General features: G+C 37.2%; 1 protein-coding gene across 1 annotated transcript in view; it reads right to left on the bottom strand.

Annotated features, from left to right (window-relative positions):
• Positions 1-19483, bottom strand: part of ppm1bb (protein phosphatase, Mg2+/Mn2+ dependent, 1Bb) — a 23662-nt gene extending 4179 nt beyond the window's left edge. Inside the window, exons 1-5 of the mRNA XM_037691504.1 lie at positions 19119-19483; positions 9580-10419; positions 6848-6965; positions 6483-6594; positions 3563-3620 (exon numbers count right to left, since the gene is read on the bottom strand). Of these exons, the coding sequence (XP_037547432.1) occupies positions 3563-3620; positions 6483-6594; positions 6848-6965; positions 9580-10407 (1116 nt within the window). The 5' untranslated portion in view covers positions 10408-10419; positions 19119-19483. The remainder of the gene's footprint in view (positions 1-3562; positions 3621-6482; positions 6595-6847; positions 6966-9579; positions 10420-19118) is intronic.
• Positions 19484-20449: the final 966 nt, after the last annotated feature.

Below are 20449 nucleotides of genomic sequence, written 5' to 3'. Positions count from 1 at the left end.
CCCCCCTGAGGTGACATGCCAGGGTCAGACTCTGCAGACAGGCTCCACGTTCAGACACATAAGAGCACACATCCAACAAGCAGCGGCGCAACGTTCAGATCACAGATTCATCACCCCGTTGTGCCAAAGTGTCAGAAACATTCTTGTGCCGCTGGGCAAATGTTACCTCTGACCCCATGACTAACAAGCCCTTGTGATATTCGTTGTGTAACAGAGAGAGGAGGGTGGAGGGGTCAGAGTGGTTCAGCCCGGAGAAAAGAAACTGGAAATCAAATCTCAGACGACAACGATACGACACACTCGTGTGTTTTTACACAAACAGCACATTTCCACATTCTTACTCGCAGGGCTGGCTAAAAGATGACGCTGACATTTCCTTTAGCACAAAAACATGAACATGAACCTGCAGCCTTCAGTCATTTCTTCAAGGTGTTGAATAAAAACCTTCACATGTAAACACGCCTATGAATAAACAGAGACATAAATATAAAAACTACAGTAAAAACTGAGAATAGGAGGTGCCGTTTCTCGTAAAATCTAATAAACATGAAAACCTCTGTGAAAACTATTAAACATATAAAAAGCTGGGACTCTTCTTTTTGGAGGACTTTGTGAACCGATAGTTAGCTTTTTTTTTTTTAAATTAGTGAAACTTTGCCCCATTTATTAATGAAACTTATCCCATTTTTATTGAGACTCATTTACATTTCTTATTGAAACATGCACATTTTGTAAAACCTGTGTATCACTTTTTCATTTTGTTGTTTTTAAAAACGGACGAGAAGGGGGAAAACAAAATAAGAATTCATTACACGGTTTAAACATGCGTATATATCACAATACCTTTCTTGTATCTTGCATTTTCAAAAGTTTTTGAATAGTTTCTGAGCAAATATAAACTCAATAACGAGCACACAGATATTTACCAGGAGAGCATCTGCAGCTAAATTTGCTATTAATGTATATAAAAGAATGGAACTGAAGATCAAAACAAAGACAAACACTCTTTAAAGTCAGGGTTAAGTCGTTATTTCTTTCAGTTTTAGTTTAGAAGATTTTAAATGTTTGTGGACCGATACAAGTTTTTGATATTTGATCAGCTCCCACCTGCACCAATTATTCACATCATGCATGACGAACAGAAAATATAGATCTGCAGAAAAGGCTGTTTCTTTCAAACGGCTGTGATACGTTCAGTGACCAGAGAAGTATTATATTTGTGTGTGTCGACCAGCCCATCGCTGATCTTTGCTGTTCATTGTGTTTTCGGGTGCATTTCTATCAGCACGAAGACATTATTTCCCAATTTAATAGATTTTTCCAGTGAGGCTAGACTACTTTTAAAAAAAGGGTTTCAGTTTAGACTAATGTATTATATCATCTACCTTTTATAGGGATGCACGATATCGGCATGGTATCAGTATCGCCGATATTAGCGATAAAGTTAAGTATCGGACATCGGCCATTCCATCAACATAACTCTCCGATATAAAAGGTGCTGTTTTTTTTAAATATATATTATATATTTATTTAGTGTTACATCATTTTCAGCATCTGCATTTGGTAACAGGCCAAACTGACAAAGACCATGCAGAATAATGTAGTATTTTAATTCCACAGCAGAGAAAGCTGTAGTCTCTGTAAGTAGGTCTAGCGGAAAAATATCGGTACTGGTATCGGTTATCGGCCAAATTAACATATCAGCCAAAAATCCAATATCGTGCATCCTTCATTTTTTAAAAAAAAAGTTTTGTGCATTGCAAAAAAAAAAACAACCCCAGATGTTACAATAAAGTGTTTGTTAGAGCTCATTCACAACACTCGACAGAAACCGACATCCTAAAGAAAATCGAATGAGTCACACTGAAACAAAGAAATGTCAGCAAACATTTAAACGTGCTTCCTGTGTTTCCAACACCAAACCAGCAGCTCAGTGTGTCACAATCTTTATGATGCATCGGTCAGTCGAATTTGCTCGAATAACAGGCAACTAAATGTTCAGAATCTTCTATTATCAGGTTTATTGTTTCCATCACTGGCAGGTTTCCTGTTATTAAATTTCATTTCTTGAAAATTCAGGTTCATGGAGTCTTGAACATTCAGAAATGTGTGGTTTAAAGAACATTTTTCACTGCTGAGAGGGTTCGAAGGATTTACAGAAAACGATCTATATTTTGTTCTAATTAAAAAAAGGGTCTCTCTTTTCTGATCCTCCGAGTTTCATCAAGCTAACTGAGGTTCTACTTGGTCTACCTTTCACCCTCTTTAACTGAATAATAATCATTTTTACTCACTACGCACTGATCAGCCATAACATTACGAACAACTTACTGTTTACTCAGTCCCTTTTTTTCCCCATTAATACAGCTCTGACAAGTCAGAACAAAAAAGGCAAAAAAAAAAAAAAAAAAATAGAACTGTGGGCCCTGCGGATTGTTGAGAAAGATGCCAAGAATGAACTTGCTTTCCATCAGTGCCTTTGGATTCCAGAAATTTGGAGGCCAGGACTAGCCTGAGCCACAACACGCTCAGTATTTTTTTTGATTTTTCTTTGTACCTGGCACTACGAACCTGAAAGAAGCTGGTACCATACAACAAAAATCCTCCCCTTCAGGCACAGTGTCTCTATAGCAGCTCATTTAGTGCAATAAATTATCATTTTGCTGCCCAAACTGTGTAATGTATACATCATTTCACTGTATCTACAACAAGAGTATAGCAAAGAGTAAATCAGATGTGTACAAGTTAAAACTGTGTGTTATTATCTGCATACAAAGACTGACTTTACCAGGTGACATGTTAATTTATAATACATATATATATATATATATATATATTTTTTTTTTTACTTCAGTTTTGTAAATTATATAATTTGTGTAAATTATAAGTCAAATCCAACTAAACTGGAACATGTCATGATGCATTTGTTTTCAATATAATCGTTCACATTATTAAAGCTGCTATTACAGGGGAGATTGAAGAGAAGAAGAGCATTTTATGAGCTGCAACCTCCAAAAAGTTAACATTAGGCAGTCCTTTACAATAAAACCTGCAGCTGAAAAACAAGTCAGAAATATGAGCAGAAGCAGAGCTAGACGACACAAAGATGACAATCCCCCTCCTTTGGTGAAAATACAACAATGCCCACCTTCCCTCTACAAGCATGATCAAGTCTTCTGCAGGGCAGGGAATTTTGCAAAACTAATCCCTTCACACACGGGATAAAACCAATACGCTGATGTTCTACTTCTAATAAAACAAAGACACAAAAAAAGTGATGACGTCAGTTCTACAACATTACAAACCTTTGTGCTCAAGTCATTATTTATTTATTGGTAAATCATTTTTTCCTCAATCAAACAAAAAAAAAAGTTGTTGCATGTCTAATCTAAGGTTAAAAAATTCTGAAGTGCTTATAATTCTCTATGTAAATATACCCCATTGTTCACTTTACCAGATAGATATCATAATTTTATGGCTGTAAATATATCCACATACAGAAGGGTGTCCATCAAGCTAAAGGAGAGAGAACAGATGAGCGTTTACAGAAAGTTAAACTCACCCCTTCTTCTTCTCTGTGAGGGTTCAGCCTGTTGTACACTGCCTCTACCACACTCCGTCTGCAAACATAACACATGGACATGTTTCCTGATGAACAACGTAATGATTGAGAGTTTAATAGAACTAAAACGTTTTTTTTTGGGGGGGGGGTTTTGCGGCACTCAAAAAGCTCTGATGATTTTTAATAGGCTACAAATATCCTGTACTCAGAATGACTAAAATCCACTTTTTAACAGTGAATCTTCTGATTACGTTCTTGCTAAATCAAATGCTGATAGAGAACAACGCTGATTCATAACCTAATATATTTAAGCGGTTTTACACAAGAATCAAATATACCATAGTAAAGTAATTTCCGGACTATAAGCTGCTACTTTTTTCACAGGCTTCGAACCCTGTGGATTATACAACGCTGTGGCTAATTTATTTATTTATTTTTGACATGCTAACGAGCTTCATGCTGCTAAAAACATTTAGCCTCGTCACACCCGGGCGCTCGCATAGCTGCCCAATGCACATCTCTCTCGGGGGGTGGGTGCTCGTGACTCAATGAGATTAACTGTATAAATAAAGGTAAAAAAAAATAATAAAAATTGACCATTGTAATTACTGAACAGGTCACAGTCGACCAATGAAACTTTGAATTCCCGTAAATCAAACGCACTCGCACTAAGATCTTCAGATCAGTTATTTCCATGCAAAGACCCTCAACATGGAAAACACTAGGAATGTACGATATGGCATAAAATTCATATCACGATATGTATTGTGAAGGGTGGCGATAACGATATATATCACGATATGTTTTTGGTATAAAACTTGCAATAGGAATGAAAAAAAAGCATAGGGTGTCCTTTTACCATCATTTATTTTGAATTAAGAAAATTCCACTACTAGGTCCAGGACCACTTTAACTTTCAACAGAAAAAAAAAAAACCTTTTGATGGAACACAGCGTTTTGCGCATGCGTCCGAATACGACAAGAATACGGCAAGCCAGAAGACAGATCTCTATCGTAGGCTAGATTTCTATCGTTTCTACCGTGTATCATATATATCGCGCATTCCTAGAAAACACACAATAAAATGCTACGATATGATGCAGCTTTCAAGTTAAATGCGACTGATCTGGCGGTCGAAGAAAGAAATAGAGCTGCTGCACGTAAACGTGGCGTAAATGAATCGATGGAAACGGCAGCGTGAAGAACTGAATCAATGAAAAAAGACGACAAAAGCTTTCGGAGGTATTAAAAAAAACATAAAAACGGCAGATGGCCCGAACTTGAAAACATTCTTGAAGACTGGGTGAGCACACAGACAGCAGACGGCCGAGGTGTTTCCACCGTGCAGATCCGATTAAAAGCCAAAACAATCAAACAAGACCGAAAATTTTAGAAGTGGACCATCGTGGTGTCTCAGATTAATGAGACGAAAAGGCCTGCGTCACAGAACATAGTGATCAGTAACTTTTCCTCGTAAGCTACTGAATTTATAATTTATTTATTTATTTTAACCAGCTGTGTTGCAGGCACTGTTCAGAAAAATAAATAATTTGCTGAACGTATTTAATTAAACGTTTTAAAAGTCATGCTGTGCAACATCTTTCTGTGTAAATATCTCAAGTTACAACGTGGACACCCGTAGCTTATAAACAAGCGCGGCCCTATATATGTACAATTTTGTGTGTGTGTGTGGGCATGGCTTATACGCAGGTGTGCTCAATAGTCTGGAAATTACAGTAAGTTTGACAATATTTCAGACAGAAAATAAACATTTTGAAGTCTTTTTTTTTGGTTTACAAAAATCTAAACAGTGAGGTTTCTTTTTGTTTCAGACCTTCTGTGAAGCGCTTTTTCCCAATTCTTGCTTCTTGACAATTTTGAAAAATTGACATTGCCTAAATAACAGTTTAACTCAGAACTGAATTATTCAACAAACAGAAAAATAAGAACTGTTTTGTTTAACCGCAAATACATAAAATTGACTGTCAAATGTCAACATGTGTAAATTTCTTTACATCAGATACGAAAACATCTTCAAGAGTTAGACAACTAAAATAAGCCTAATAAAACATTTTAAAACTATTTCCTTACAAAATCATTGGTCTTTGCAAAGAGACAGCAAGAAGTTTAGACTAAATCTTTAAAGCAGAATTTGGACTTCCATTAATGTTGGAAAGGATGAAAGTTGCACTTAAGAACAATAAATATTAATTTGCGTATTCATTAGGATTAGGCATTCCTTCAAAACGAATTATACTTTCATTATATCTACATATCTACAGTAGTCCCTCGCTACTTCGTGATTCGTTTATCGCGGACTCACTCTATCGTGTTTTTTCAAAATAAGACTGGACATGAGACACAACTGGCTGATTGAAGGATGAGCCACTTGATCGGCATGACATTTTTATTTAAAATAAATTATTTTAAATTATTTAGCACCTGCTGCACATTTGTGCAAATCAGCGCTGCAGAAAAAGCTTCTTCCTGCAGCTTTGTGCAGCCCAGACTGCAGCAGGATAAACTTCCTGCCGCAGCTGAACAGCTGATCAGCTGCGGAGAAGTGTGTGTGGCCAAGTGCACTTGCAGGTGGCAAAGAGCAGAGGAGGCAGGGAGCTGAAATCATGACATGCTGTGCTCTTTTAGAACGTTAAGAGTTTAGAAACATTGTTTAGAACATTGCAAGAGGGTGGGAAGTGTTTAAAATGCCTTAATATCTGCTGGTATATATATATATATATATAAAAATAATAAAATAAACTACTACTTACTACTTGTACTACTATTCCTACTTCGCGGTTTTTCACTTATCACGGGTCTTCAGGGTACAATCCTCCGCAATAAACGAGGGGCTACTGTATATCTATATCACTGGTATACTGTACATGTGTGTGTAAAAAATCCACTATTGTATATTTACTTGCTGGCCAGGCCTCCACCAGGTGGAAGGTTAGGGATGTTCTCTGAGGCAATAGTCCTTAGGACAGACACCAGGTCAGGGACTCCCGTATCCCCACAGTTACCCAGAAGCTCTACAAGCAAATACAGAAGGTAGAGAGGAAAGGTTGTTACAGTGTGGCAATAATATAGTTAACTGCACACTACACTGAGTTTTAAGGCTCAGTCACCACCGTACGCTACAGAAACTGAACAATTAACAAATCAGCAGAAATAAGATTATGTTGCATCTTGCCTGATGTGACATAAACCCACAGCCTGCTTCTTTATAACTGTTGTAATATTTTGAAACATGTTTAACTGAATGTGTTTATTCAAAGTGCTGACCCTCAACACGGGTTTCTAGATTTTTATCCAGCTCCTCTTCCTTCTTCACAGCCTCATCAGAGATTTTGGGAGCTCCAGGCAAACACACCAGCACCACGCTCATGTTGTCCCTGCTCCCCTGCACAAAGAAAACAGACATCAGTCACTGTACAGTTCAATAGTATCAAATGCAAATATTATACTAACAAACAGATTATACTTTTTAAACCAGTGAAACCACAAGTATTTTGATTAAATGCGTCTTAAAAAGACACGGTTACAGACATAACGTTCCCTGTTCTGGTTTGAAATCAATATGTGGCTTTTTCTGTTAATATTGTCGGCAGCTAATTTATGTTGAACGAGAGTTTAAATGTTCGAGATTTACTTTCATCATCCTAAAATTTTTGAAGCTTTGTTTTACCGCCAAACTTATGACTTAAAACACGAAGAAAACAAACATTTCCTCTCTAATGAGCAGTTTTTAAGTGAGGTGGTCTTCAGTTTGTTAGTTCGATCTAATAATTATAATTTTGTTATTTCACAAGCTCTGAAAACAAGAACTTTGCACCTTGTTTTGCAATGTTTTTATACTTTAGTCTTGTCTAACAAACTCAGCGTGGCTTTTTTCTTAGTGGTGTGCCGTTACCACTCCCTGAAAGCCTAAATTTAATCCATACCAGGCTGTGGCATGTTTCGAGCTTTACAAGCCAGCATCACATGCAATAAAATAAAATAAAATTAAAGCAGGCAGTTTAGCTGCTGGGAAACACTATGACCGAATGTTGGATAACAACTGACAACAATTACACAATGCTTAAGTTAACGACAATTTAACTTAACTACTTTAGATCGTAACCATAAAAACCATGACTTCGGTCCTAACAAGAGTTTCCTTTACAATAATGACAGAGAAGCAGGAATGAATTTTATTTAACTGCATTTTGCTAACAGAAAAAGGCAGAGGAAAATATTATTTAAAGCACTTTACCAAAGAAAACATTAATGAGCAAACATTCAGATTAAAAAAAAAAAAAAAAGTAGAATCTTGAAGACCTGCTTGTTTGTTTGAAGTTAGCTGTGTGGAAAACGTTCCCAGCCGTTATCTACGGTAGAAGCTTATTGAGGAAAAGGGTGTTGTATGGCAAACATTAAATAATTCACACTTAACTATGTAAACTTGGCAGGCCAATTGGGTATCTTACTGATAAGCTAAATGATGTTTCACGTTTTATTTGTTTAATATTTTCACATAATGAGACTTTACTCAGTAGGTCAAATTAACTGAAGTACACTCCTTGGTTTAGTTGTCTTTAATGACATTTTCTTAACCCAAGACCATTGTGAAGTTTATTAATTTGTTTGGTAGGACATTGTTTTACAGTTACAAAAAGTAGATACAAAAAACAGCACAATGTGATTTTTTTTTTCTATTTTATTGCAAAGAACTTACCATTAAGACCCTTACTACTAACAAATATCTCAATTGCAAATCTAAAAATGTGTTTACAAGTACTGTATAAATTTGTAAGAAAGAACATGCATTCAACAGACCTTTTAAATATTTTCTTGTGTTACAGAAAGTATGGTGATTGGGTGGAGACATAAAGATGGCTGCCATATATAATTCTTTGTTTAAAAAAATGTATATGCTTAATTAATACAGAATTTTTATTTACAAGCTCAACTATGCCATATGATTTTTTTTTATTTAACTTGCTGCCATATTCATGTTGGAGTAAGTTACTAGAAAATATTTCAAGTAATATTAAAGTTTCACAGCTTTTTTTTACTTGTTTGGGACTATAGGCAATTACTTTGATTGTTTGCTCAAATTAAATAGTTGGGTTTACCTATGAAAAGTGCTCTGAGATTAAAAAAAAATAAAAAAATTTTTTAGACAAGCTAGTCATAATAAATGGGCTGATCTGGAAGTTATTTTCTGGATTTGTGGTTAAATCATTCTTTGAGAAACAGCTGTTTAGAAAGTGAAGTGGTCACGGGTTTGTTTCACATGTTTGAGTAAAACCATTAAGATAATTGGTTCTGACAACACTGATGGTTCAGCTAATTGTTGCAGCTAAATTACCAATATAAAAAACACGAAGTCAACTAGCCTTATACATGCTGGCTTATGGCCGCTGAATGACCCCGAACATTATAGTAGATATCTTTTACAGGCGACAGTAACAGAAGACAGAGTCCAGGCCTTCAGCAAAATAAACCGTCATCTTCTCACTACAATGAAGAAGTCGATGTGTTCCCTGTAATTTTCTCTCGGTGTCCAGAAACACATACGTCACAAAAAAAGGCGACAGTAGAGAAGATTTAGGATTGCCTGTCTCTTGTACTTGAGATAACCCAGTGAGGTAAAAATAACTTGTCTGCTGTGCACACGCTGCTTCTTGGTGTATTACAAACAAAAAAAGAAGTAAGGAAGGTAAAAATCTACAGTGAATGACCTGAATGATTCACGTTGGATGCTTGAATGAAGTGCATGGAAAAACTTTTATTTACTTTGATTTAGTTGGTGAGTATGGATAATATCAGACTCTGTTTCTAACAGTGATTTTTAGTTAGAAGGAATTGTAAAGGCATGGTCTGATACAAACTACTTTAAGCAAACTTACTAATAAAAATGAACCAAGTTTAGTGGTACATTCTATCATAATAAAATAAAAGACAAACTGAAAAAAATACATATTACGTATGCCTGATAAAAAATGTACACAGCACAAAGAAAAATGACTTACCTTGTGAAGGCAGGTGTCCACCACTGAGTTACAGACCTTCTCCAGGTCATCACAAACCTGCAGTCGTGAGCGGACAAACTCGCACAGCTCTTCGTTGGACATGACATCCCAGATCCCGTCACATGCTAGAACCACAAACTCGTCTTCGGCTGCCCGCTCTAACACGCAAACCTCGGGTTCAGGGCTCACCAACTGCTCCGTGGGGCCCTTACCATCCACACATTTGTAGTCGTAGTCCCCAAGGGCTCGTGACACAGCCAGGGAGCCGTTTACCCTTTGGATCATGACTGAACCGCCAGCATTCTGGATGCGTTCCTTTTCACGAGGGTTGCAGGGCTTGTGGTCCTGGGTGGAGAAGCCCACCTTGCCGTCTCGACACAGAACGGCTCGCGAGTCGCCGCAGTTAATGAAGTAGAGGTGAGTCGGGCTGAGCAACACGCACACGGCTGTCGATCCGCTGCGGTCCAAGCCCTGCCGCAGATCCGTAAAGTTGCGCATATACTCGTCAATGTTCAGGAATCCTGAGCGGATCCCGTCCTTCACGCCTTCCACAGTGCTGGGGCCGGAACCAAACTCAGCTCCTCCTGACAAGATGTGTTCCAGCAGGTGCCCAGAACAATAGTTGGCCACCCGCGAACCTGCATGGCCATCATAGACAGCAAAGAACGACCAGTCAGCGAGTCCATGGGGAAGGCCCACCACAGCTGTGTGGGCGTCCTCCATTTCCACCCGCCAGCCCTGCATGGAGCTCAGGCCGTAGCGTAGCCCATTACCATCGCCATGGGCGCTATGCTTCTCAGTCTTCGGCTTGTCCAGGAATGCACCCATTGCTGCCTACAACTGGAGATTGGACAGGAGAAGAAGAGAAACACGGTAACTAAACTTTTCACAGTCCACAACACACTGCTGTACCGTAAATACTCAAAGTACAAGCAAACAGCGCAAGAGCGATAAAATAAGTGGACATGTCTGCGAATATGAGCTTTTTACATTTATTCTGTATACGTTGCCAAAGTAACATTAAGCCTAAGTGTGAGCGGTTTTTAGATTTAAAAAAAAACATTTAACATAAGAACCTAATACAGTCTGTTCGCTGCATTATTAATAACAAACTGCACAGTTCAAGTAAAAAATAACATAAAATGTGGGATGTTTAAACTCCAATGTGTTGTGGTGTAGTTACAATACAGCAATCTTTATATTTTTGACTGAACTTGAAGAAACCAGCATTTCATACTTAAATACTAATAAAAGGACTTATCAGATCACGAGACTTTTCAGATTGCTTAATTGTGTTTTTTAGAATTTTCTCAACTTTGTTCTCGTGTACATGGGAGCTGGATCAGTGTTGCATTACTACACACAAAAAAACCTAAAGAAGTAAACATTTAAAAGTGTGGTTTCAATACACAACAGTTAATTCAGATAAAACCCAGTGTCCAATCAGAAAGAGAAACACAGATAATGTCAACCAGTTTGAAGTACAGTAGTTATGCCCCAGTGGCCCATTGTTACGGATCAAGGTATACAATACGCACAAAAATGTCAAAATTTATTATATTTGTCTTCTGCTTACTGATAAGCTTTCTTTGTAAAAAAAAATATATATATATACAGGGACTTCAAACAAATTATATTTAAAAAAACTGTTTAATGGAAATATGAACATTTCGGAAGTCATTTGTAAGTAAAAGTTTGTAATTGAGACTGGAGATGTACCGTATTTTCCAGCCGATAAGTCGCATCAGTCCAAAAATGCCTAATAATTTGGAAAAATCAATAAACAAGTCGCTTCGCCGCATAAGTCGCACCTATTATGCATCACTGCAGACGCATCACGTTTGTTACACATCACCACTGACGACCAGGAAATGTGGGCCAGTGTTGTGCCAAAAATAGATTGGCTGCCAAATGGCGGCCGCGGGAACATGCACAGGAGGACTTTAACAAGAATTTAACAAGATTAACACTTAAAAACTATTATTTGTTTGCTCTAAATTATAGCAAATATGTGTCTCAGTCTAACTTTTCCTTAATAAATTAACTTTGACAGTCAAATCAGTTACATTTCAAAAGCCGATTCGCGGAAGTGGGAGCGCGCAGAGGGACGACTCGCTGTGCATTTCTTGAAAATTTAACAAGATAAGCGCCTAAAACAATTATTTGTTTGCTTGACATTATAGCAAAGGTGTGACTCAGTTGAACTTTTACTTAATAAATGCACTTCAATGGTCAAATAGCTGCATTTCGCCATGGCGGCGCAGCAAAATGAAGCTGATTTAACTGTTGCTCCAGCTGGACGAATATGGCAGGCTATGGCAAGCCAATTGTGTCATTAATAGCCACTTTTACCTATTACATGACACAACAGCATGCCGTACTACTCAAGTGTCATCTAGCGGCTGAAAATGTTAACGTTCAATATTTTCAATGTCAGAATGAATGAAAACAGTCATATCTCGGTCAAAATCGGTTTATAAATATGGGAAATAAATCTATAAGTAAGTCGCTTCGGTGTATAAGTCGCAGGGCATGCAAATTAGGCAAAAAGGTGCAACTTATAAGCCGGAAAATACAGTAGCTAAGCAAGAAACATAAAACGAGAAAGACCAACTGAACAATAAGAAAATAAGTCACACATTTAAATTGACTTTTTTAGTTTTTTCCCCCTCAGTGTCTTAAACACGCATTTTAATGAATGCTTCTAAAATATAGACCGTTTGTATTAATATTGATGCTTTATTATTTGTCTTGTTTTATTGCATCACACAAAAGATGATGAAACCAATAAAAAAAAGGAATAAAAAACACTTTAAGCCATACTTTCCACATAAGCATGCATGTGCCCAAAAAAGGCTGTTACATGCGACGTTGGGTTTCTGAGGGAAGGTGTGTTTGCATCTGCTCTGCGCATGCGTGCAGTGTCACAGTCAGTGTGTGTGAAAACGACGCTCTATTAATACACCGGGCTGGTTCGGATTTCATGACCGGCGTGAGACGGCAAGGACAGACCATTCACATTTCTCCTTTCTCACCACATGACGAAATCGGTAAAAGAACTGTCGCAGTTACCACTTTGAGGTTGTCTCTTTTTTTTTTTTATGTGCAAGTGTTTTCACGTGTGTGCGCGTGGGAAAAGACAAAAAAATATATAATTTTGTAGCATCACCAGCAGTGATATTCTCTAAAAATAAAACAAACACACGGACATCGCCTAGCAACCGCCCACCCTGCAGTGCAAACATCCAAGCTAAGCTTCATTCAGCAAGCCCCACCACCACCGCCTTTCTCTCACATGCTTAAAAAAAGAGGTGCACACAACTCTGCTGCTTGGCAGAGAGCGGAAAGGGGAGTTGCATCATCCAGCCATTAAAGCACTTGCAGCAGCCAAATCCTGAAAGGTGCCATGCAGACTGCTAGAAGACACCAAGATACTGTGAGATTTCACTGACTGCCCATGATCTCACATACAAATGAAATATATATTAAAAAACACCCTCACATAACAGAAATGCCTGGAAAATATCTCCATTGTGGCATCAGAAACTAGAAACTCTCATCCGCTTAACCCCCTACAAAACTCGCCTTAACGCTGCAACCACAGGTCGAAACTTAAAACTGACACTCGTCTGCCAAAAACCACTGCCTTTCGAGAGGGAAGTGGAACGTCAGAGATTACATAATGCTGCGGAGAATCCAAACGCTGTTGTGAAAACGAGCACGTTTACACAAAACGGCTAAGGCTACCCTGGGAGAAAGAATAACAAACCGCCCTTTGGAACAATGTGATGAAAATGTTAAAATTGAGTTGGTTTTCATGTAAAATGTCTTGAAATGACTTATTCTCATAAATAATATTAAAATAATCTAAATTAGTGTATGTTTACTTGTTATTGGGCATTTCAAGCTAAAGTACTTAATGAAAAGTTCTAGCAGTCCTTAAAGGAAAGAATATTGCCGGCCTGTTGAGAAATGACAGTTGTAGCTGTTTTGGTCAAATCTTGAAAATAACATTAAGGGGAATTTAACACTGTATTGTAAATGGCTCTCAGCTACTACCACATCCAGTTTAGTTCAATGTCTTATAAAGTAAATAAATATATAATAAATAATCCCTGAATCTAAACAAAGTCAGAGGTTGAGGTACATTCACCTCCAATCATTTATTAATGTAGAAATTGTGTTAGAAGCATAAAAATGTAAATAAAAACACTGAATAATTGCATATATTGACATATATTATATATTTAAACTTTGTGTGTGTGTGTGTGTGTGGGGGAGGGGTATCCATACGAATAAAATGATGACTTGAAAGTTATGGAAAATGGTAGTTAAATATGGCATGATCATATGGTATTTTTTTATGTATTACATAGTGAAATGTACAGTATGGAATTACATTTGGAAAAACAGCATTACATTAAGCCAAAGCGGAAGTGGCCCGAATCACATAATAATAATAATAATAATTTATTTATAAAGCACTTTAAAACAACCGCAGCTGCCACAAAGTGCTGTACACATAAAATCAAGAAAACTTAAAACACATAAAAAATAAAACAGTTGTTAAAACATTAAGATCAATAAAAAAAACAATAAACATTAGAAAAAAATTGAATTACATTTGAAAAAATTGAATGACATAAAAAATTTTAAAAACGGAATCACATTTGAACAAAACGGAATTACATTAAGCCCAACAGGAAGTTGTTTTTTTTTTTAACTTTATTAACAGCATAAAACCGAACAACAGAACAACAAACAGTACACACACAACAGAGATACAGTTGGCAGGCTATCCTTTTAACTGTATCTCCGTTGTGTGTGTACCGTGTTGTTCGGTTTTATGCTGTTAATAAAGTTTAAAAACAAAACTTCCTGTTGGGCTTAATGTAATTCTGTTTTTTCAAATGTTGTTCATTTACACCTTTAGGGCCACCGTAGAAAGGAACTAGTTGAAAGCAGCTAAAAACTCCTAAGAGTTTGTGGGGACGACAGAGGAGGATACGCGAGTCACTTTTCATCCCTGCGTCTGAAGAAGCCTCTGGAACAGAACAACTTGTAAAACGTTTGTGACAAACGCCCCAAAGAGACGAGCGTCCTCCCAAGGCAAGTAACCTAGAGGAAACACCAAATAGTTTATCTTGAATACACACCTTCCTCCTACATCTACTTACACACCTCGAGGGAATGGTACGGTCATATTTTTATACATAAAGAGCAATATTTTACGAATACGCAACAATTTTATTTGTTTTCGCCTTGCATCCACATGAAAACGGCGTTTAGAACGTGCAAAACAATATTTTTAAAAACTGTTTCAGAGTAAATAATTAGTGCTTGATTTTTTTGTGCAACAGCCAAAACACCGTTTCAAATTATGTCATAGTCCCGCCTCCCGCCTAACCTACTATCCTAAGCATAACATTGCCTTGAATAAAGAAGTGGAAAAATAATCTTGTATTACAATAAGTAATCTCTGTTTGTATCACTTTATTGAACGGTCAACAATACTAAAGCAAACGTTACAGGTAAAAAAAAAATCAACAACATACATAAAATCCATTTAAAAATTGTGATAAATGGGAATAGTTTTAAAGACAGACACTTGAGTTTAAATAATTTAGAATGTATGAATTGAACATCTTGAGGAAAACCCTCCTGGGCCCAAAGCGTCCCTTATGTTCACATATTTGAACGGACTCAAATCCCAGTCAATAGTAGTTTAATGTGAGACGAAAGAATAGTTCTGCTTCACTGTCAGTCCACAAAAAAAAGGATTTAGGATTTCTTTTTTATTCGCCATCCTTTTTTCCCTTGTGTTTACAGTTCGGAACGCAAGCTCCACACCCGTTTTCAGTGTATTTTTATGTTTACGGCAGAGCTGTAATTTCAAAATGCATATTGTAAATGTGACTCCAATTTATTCATCTATCAGAACCTACAAGTTTATATTTTTCAGTCTCCAGGTGGGTAAATCGAGCACCGTGCATCTGGTGAAAGCGCCAATACGATACAAAGGTTTATGTTAGAAAGGGAGCTGGAAATCCACACAAACAAGTGTCTGGACAAGCCTGGGGTAAAAACATGTTTTGAACATGTAAAAAAAAAAAAAGGTCTCTCAAAACAGTAAGAGTTGTTGCGTGCATCTTTAACCCATCTCAATTTTGTCAATTTTTGCAGCCCGCTCTTGTTATGACAATAAACATGTCCAGGTATTAAAAACACACCAATAATAAATAATATGAATTGAAAAACTGGTCCGACTTTGCCTATCTCCATATTAAAAGTGTACTCTTGTAAATAAAAATGATAAACGTGGGGGCAGCTGCCAAGGTGGGTATAAAGTGGGACGAGGTGAGCACGATTTGAATGGTGGTGGGCAACAATAGTGCGTAGCCTAGAATACAGTGGAGATGTGATGTTTGTGAACGATCCAGATCGTTTGAAAAGCTCGTTACAACGAACGGTAAGAATTAAGTTGCAGAGTAATGAACTGTTCCTAGTTTCTTTTTTTGTTCTCCTTGTAGCGAGAAGTGCAGCAGCGCAGGAGTGAGGGGGCTTCCCCACTTGACCAAACATGTGGTATGACCCGGACGGCGTACATGATGACGTCACTGTTGTTCACAATTGAACAGCTCCATTGAACGACTGTGAAGCAAACAAATGGTCAAGATCCGGTTCCCTTCAAAGAGCTATATGTCCCATCTCTAGAATACAGTGTTGCAAGCCGTGCACACGAAAAAGGCTGGGATTTTTAGAAATTGGTCACGTTTACGGCTCACTGGCGATTTGGTCACAATCACTCAGAATTCAGTCTGACTGCAAGAAAAAGTTAGCCTTTCTTCTTACAACTCTGAGTCGCCAATTACTCTCCAAACGTCAGATACAGGCTGACCGAAGACCAAAAACGAGCAAGATACATCACTTTACAGGACAGGTGATATATGTGTATTTTTGAATTGGGAGAGACCTTTCAAAATTAAACTTTAATTGAAAAATTTCCACTTAACAAAAAGGTAAATTACTCATTCTAGACTTTACTTTTATAAATAATTCATGAGTTACTGAGCTTATTAATTTCCCAATTTACCACAGATGCTAAGCATCTTTATTTACTTTATAAGAAAGAAGCAGAAAATTTGCACAAATAAAAACATAACTGAAGCACGTTTGAGCTTTTAATTTCTAATGAGCCTAAACACACGGGCATTGATAAACAATAACCTGTGAACACAAGAACTTCAGTTTTAGATTGATCTGCATCCCCGTGTGCAGGCTCCAAGTGGAAATTCCCAAAGCAAAGGAATAATTTAAGAAATCACTAAGATAAAAATACAAATTTGAGATGAATATGTATATGTATACGTGTATATGTGATATGTATAGAAGCACAAATGTAGCAGTAATTTGAGACTTTAATGCTGAAGCTAATCACATGCACTTGCATTGGCATTGCCCTGTGTCAAGGTATCTGTAGTGTCCATATGCAGCCAAAAAAATAAACATTATGTAGACTTTAAAGTGTTACTGGCCAGGACCTATGCCTTGTTTCTTAATAATAAAGGAAGACACTCACTTGCACTGAAATTCAATGTGCATTCCTTTCCTCGGGCTCTGCCTCTACAAGAAGCTTTAAAATGTTCAGCTAAGCAGAGACATAATGACGCAAACTACAACTGTTTAAGAAAACAAACACTGCCAGGTGAACAGGGGCATACTGACAACGAAAATAGCATCAAAAACTACTAGTCTAGTTTTAGTCATCGGTGACCACTGTTTTTAATCTCTTATGAGGAAATACATAACATTCCTTGAAGGAATGCATATTGCCAGCTGCCATTCATGCCAGTATTATGAACTAAGATTGTCTTAGATTGAAAAATAGGACATGAACAGGTTGGAATCAAAATTGGCGTCAGAGAGCTGAGGCCAATTTGGTCAAACTTTTAAACACTGCAACCTCATGTGACACGGTGAGAGCTCATGTGATCTTGCACGATTTATTAAGAGGTTGAGACTGACTCAGCTAACACTACACCAAATTTTAGCACAGTTTTCTGTAAATGTAACAAAGTGCTGGAAATGTTTACGCTGGTTCAAGTCGATTAGCTTTGGCGTCCATTAACGGATTGACACAAAAAGATAATCAATCGCTACTAGAGGACAAATTGACCTCATTTCCTTAAATAAATTGAATAGTTTTCATCTGATACTATTTCTATCTTAACTTGTGATTCTTGACCTGCCATTATGCATCTGTTCCTACCAAACCAAATTGGGGGAGTGGTGGCGCAGAGGTTAGAGAAGGTGGGCCTGTGATCGAAAGATCGCCGGTTCAACTACCGGTACTGACAACATCAAAATGTGGGTGCACAGCTGCCCCCACCCTTATTCACCCCACTCTGAGCCCATGAGCAAGGCCCTTAACCCCCATCTGCTCCCTAAACAGGTCTTGAAAATGAGTTCTCGTGGCTCAATGAGACTACCTGCATAAATAAAAGCTAAATGAAAAAAATAAAAAACAGCCAGTGGAAGCAGATGGCCGCTTGTCCTGAGCCGAGTGCTAGAGGTTTCTTTCTCATGAGGGAGTTTTTCCTTTCCACTGTCGCCTTCATGCTTGCTCAAAATGAGAGTTCTGCGATTAAGCTAAATTCAAAGCAGTCTGCTCCTCAGATAAATAATGTTAAAATATTATTTTTATATATGAATGTTTTGTAAATTATTATTTTTATATATGAATGTTTCTGTTCAGTGCCCTGGGATGACTTCTGTTGTGACTTATAAATAAATGGATTGAATTGAATTTTAAGTGTTAGACAATAACCAGCACAACACATTTATTATTAAAACATATATTCTTTAAGTCTCAAAATATATTTTAGCAAACAAATACCCCCTTGACTAAATTTAATTTCACTCAAGCGCTAACAGTTTATTTCCATGTAGTAATCAGCATATTTATGAACGCGTGCATGTTGACAATGAGAGATGGCCATTTTGTATTTTTTTTGTCTCAAGTAAAACAGATTAATTTTGTCTAATCCAATAACTGTTGCTACATCTATGTGGTCCATTTCAAATGATAAAAAATATAAAAACCTGCGGACGCTAAGTAGTTGTTAGCCTGTTATAGCTATAACAGGCTAAATTAGCTCACCTGGGAACGGACTAAACACTTAAAACCAGACTACCACTTTTCTGTTCATATTAGTACGATTAAAGGATGAGATAAATTTGATTTTACGGTAAGCTAAGGTAGACAAGAGAGACCGAAGTTCAGATGTTTCTGTTTATTTACGACGCGTCAGTCTGTTCACTTAGCATACACGAAGTTATTAGATTTTAGAAATGCGTGTTTGTGCTGAAAATTGCATTTCGGACACGAACAGAAACAGTTAAAACTGCTCCCTCCATGCCAAGGCCTGCTTGGCTTATGTGTTAATGTGTGCTAACGTTAGCTGCCATGCTATTGTTAACTTATAGCTCCACGGCTTGTCAAACTCGGGCTAATGACGTTAGCTAAGCATGCTACTTACGTTTTCCTGCTGTTATGCGACTGTAGATCCAATCTTGGTATTCTGACTCTGCTTTTTGGTGAAGATATGTCGTTAAGCAAGCTCTCTGCGGAGGTAATGTTAGCCAACTAGCTGTATTACGTTTCTTTATTTAACAAAAAAATAATCGAGATTGGCCTCAGTAGAGCGGCGGTAATTCGTTTCTCGGTGGTTCCCTGCTTGGACAGCGTTGATTTTTACGCATGTTGGACGCCAGTTCTGTCTCTCACATTGAGTGAAGACAATTGCGATCGTTCCTAAACAAATAAACGGAACCTGAGACTTGGTTATATTATTATACTACACTGATAAATCTAGCACTTTAGTCCATTGAAAGGCCACAGAGCTATCCTTCGACTTTGGGTGCTGAACAAGAGGAGGTGCTATTTTTGGCATCTGGGCCGTGATTGGATAAAACGTCTGGGCAAAACATTTTTTAATTGGCTGAATACTACGTCAGTTAGCTCTGCCCCTGTTCATTACACGTTCTCATTGGTCTATTGCAAAATTCTACTATAAACTAGAGATGCGGGATGCACTCGAAGCTGTCGCTAGCGTACGCCGAAGTATTACTGCATGGGCGGAGACAATCTTTAAATAGTAACGTTCGATTTCGAGGCTAAAGCCGATTGACCCCATCCAGTTGGACACACTTTTAGAAACACATGTAACAAAACAGTGTTGCTTTCAAAACAAAATGGGATTTTTAATTTTAATTTAAATTTTTTTTAATGTTTGATAACTGTCAAGGAGTATCTCAGACGTGCCGAAGGTAATAACAAGCGCGGCATTACTTTAGTGAGTCCCCATTATTTATTTTATTTTCCCTTTATTTATACAATAAAAATAAATGTTAAACGGTACAGTACTTATGGAGGGTGGAATCTGATAAATAAACACATAATAATTAAATGTATAATTTATTTAATAAATACATAATTAAATATACAATAAAATTATTAAATACACAAATAAGTATTAAATAATTTATTTGATTATTTAATTATTTAATGATGTATTTATAATTAAATGATGTATTTATAATTAATATAATTTTGTCACATCCCACCCTCCACATGAAAGATGCTTTAAAGATTTTTTTTTATGAAAAATTTACTTAAGATAAGATACTTATTAGAAGTTTTTCATCTTTATCTCAAATTATTGCATTTGTTGTTTTACAGTTTGCTGAGTGCATCGTAGCTCTCCAGAGGCTTTTGACAACTCTTTACAAAATATAAATGCAATCAGAGAGCAGATTGTTTTCTGCCTCTTGGAAAAACAGGTGCCTTCCTGAAATATTATACAGTACA

This window comes from Nematolebias whitei, chromosome 17 (assembly GCF_014905685.2).
Source record: "Nematolebias whitei isolate Nwh7 chromosome 17, NemWhi1, whole genome shotgun sequence".
Classification (NCBI taxonomy): domain Eukaryota; kingdom Metazoa; phylum Chordata; class Actinopteri; order Cyprinodontiformes; family Rivulidae; genus Nematolebias; species Nematolebias whitei.
This window is presented reverse-complemented; position numbering and strand designations above follow the sequence as displayed.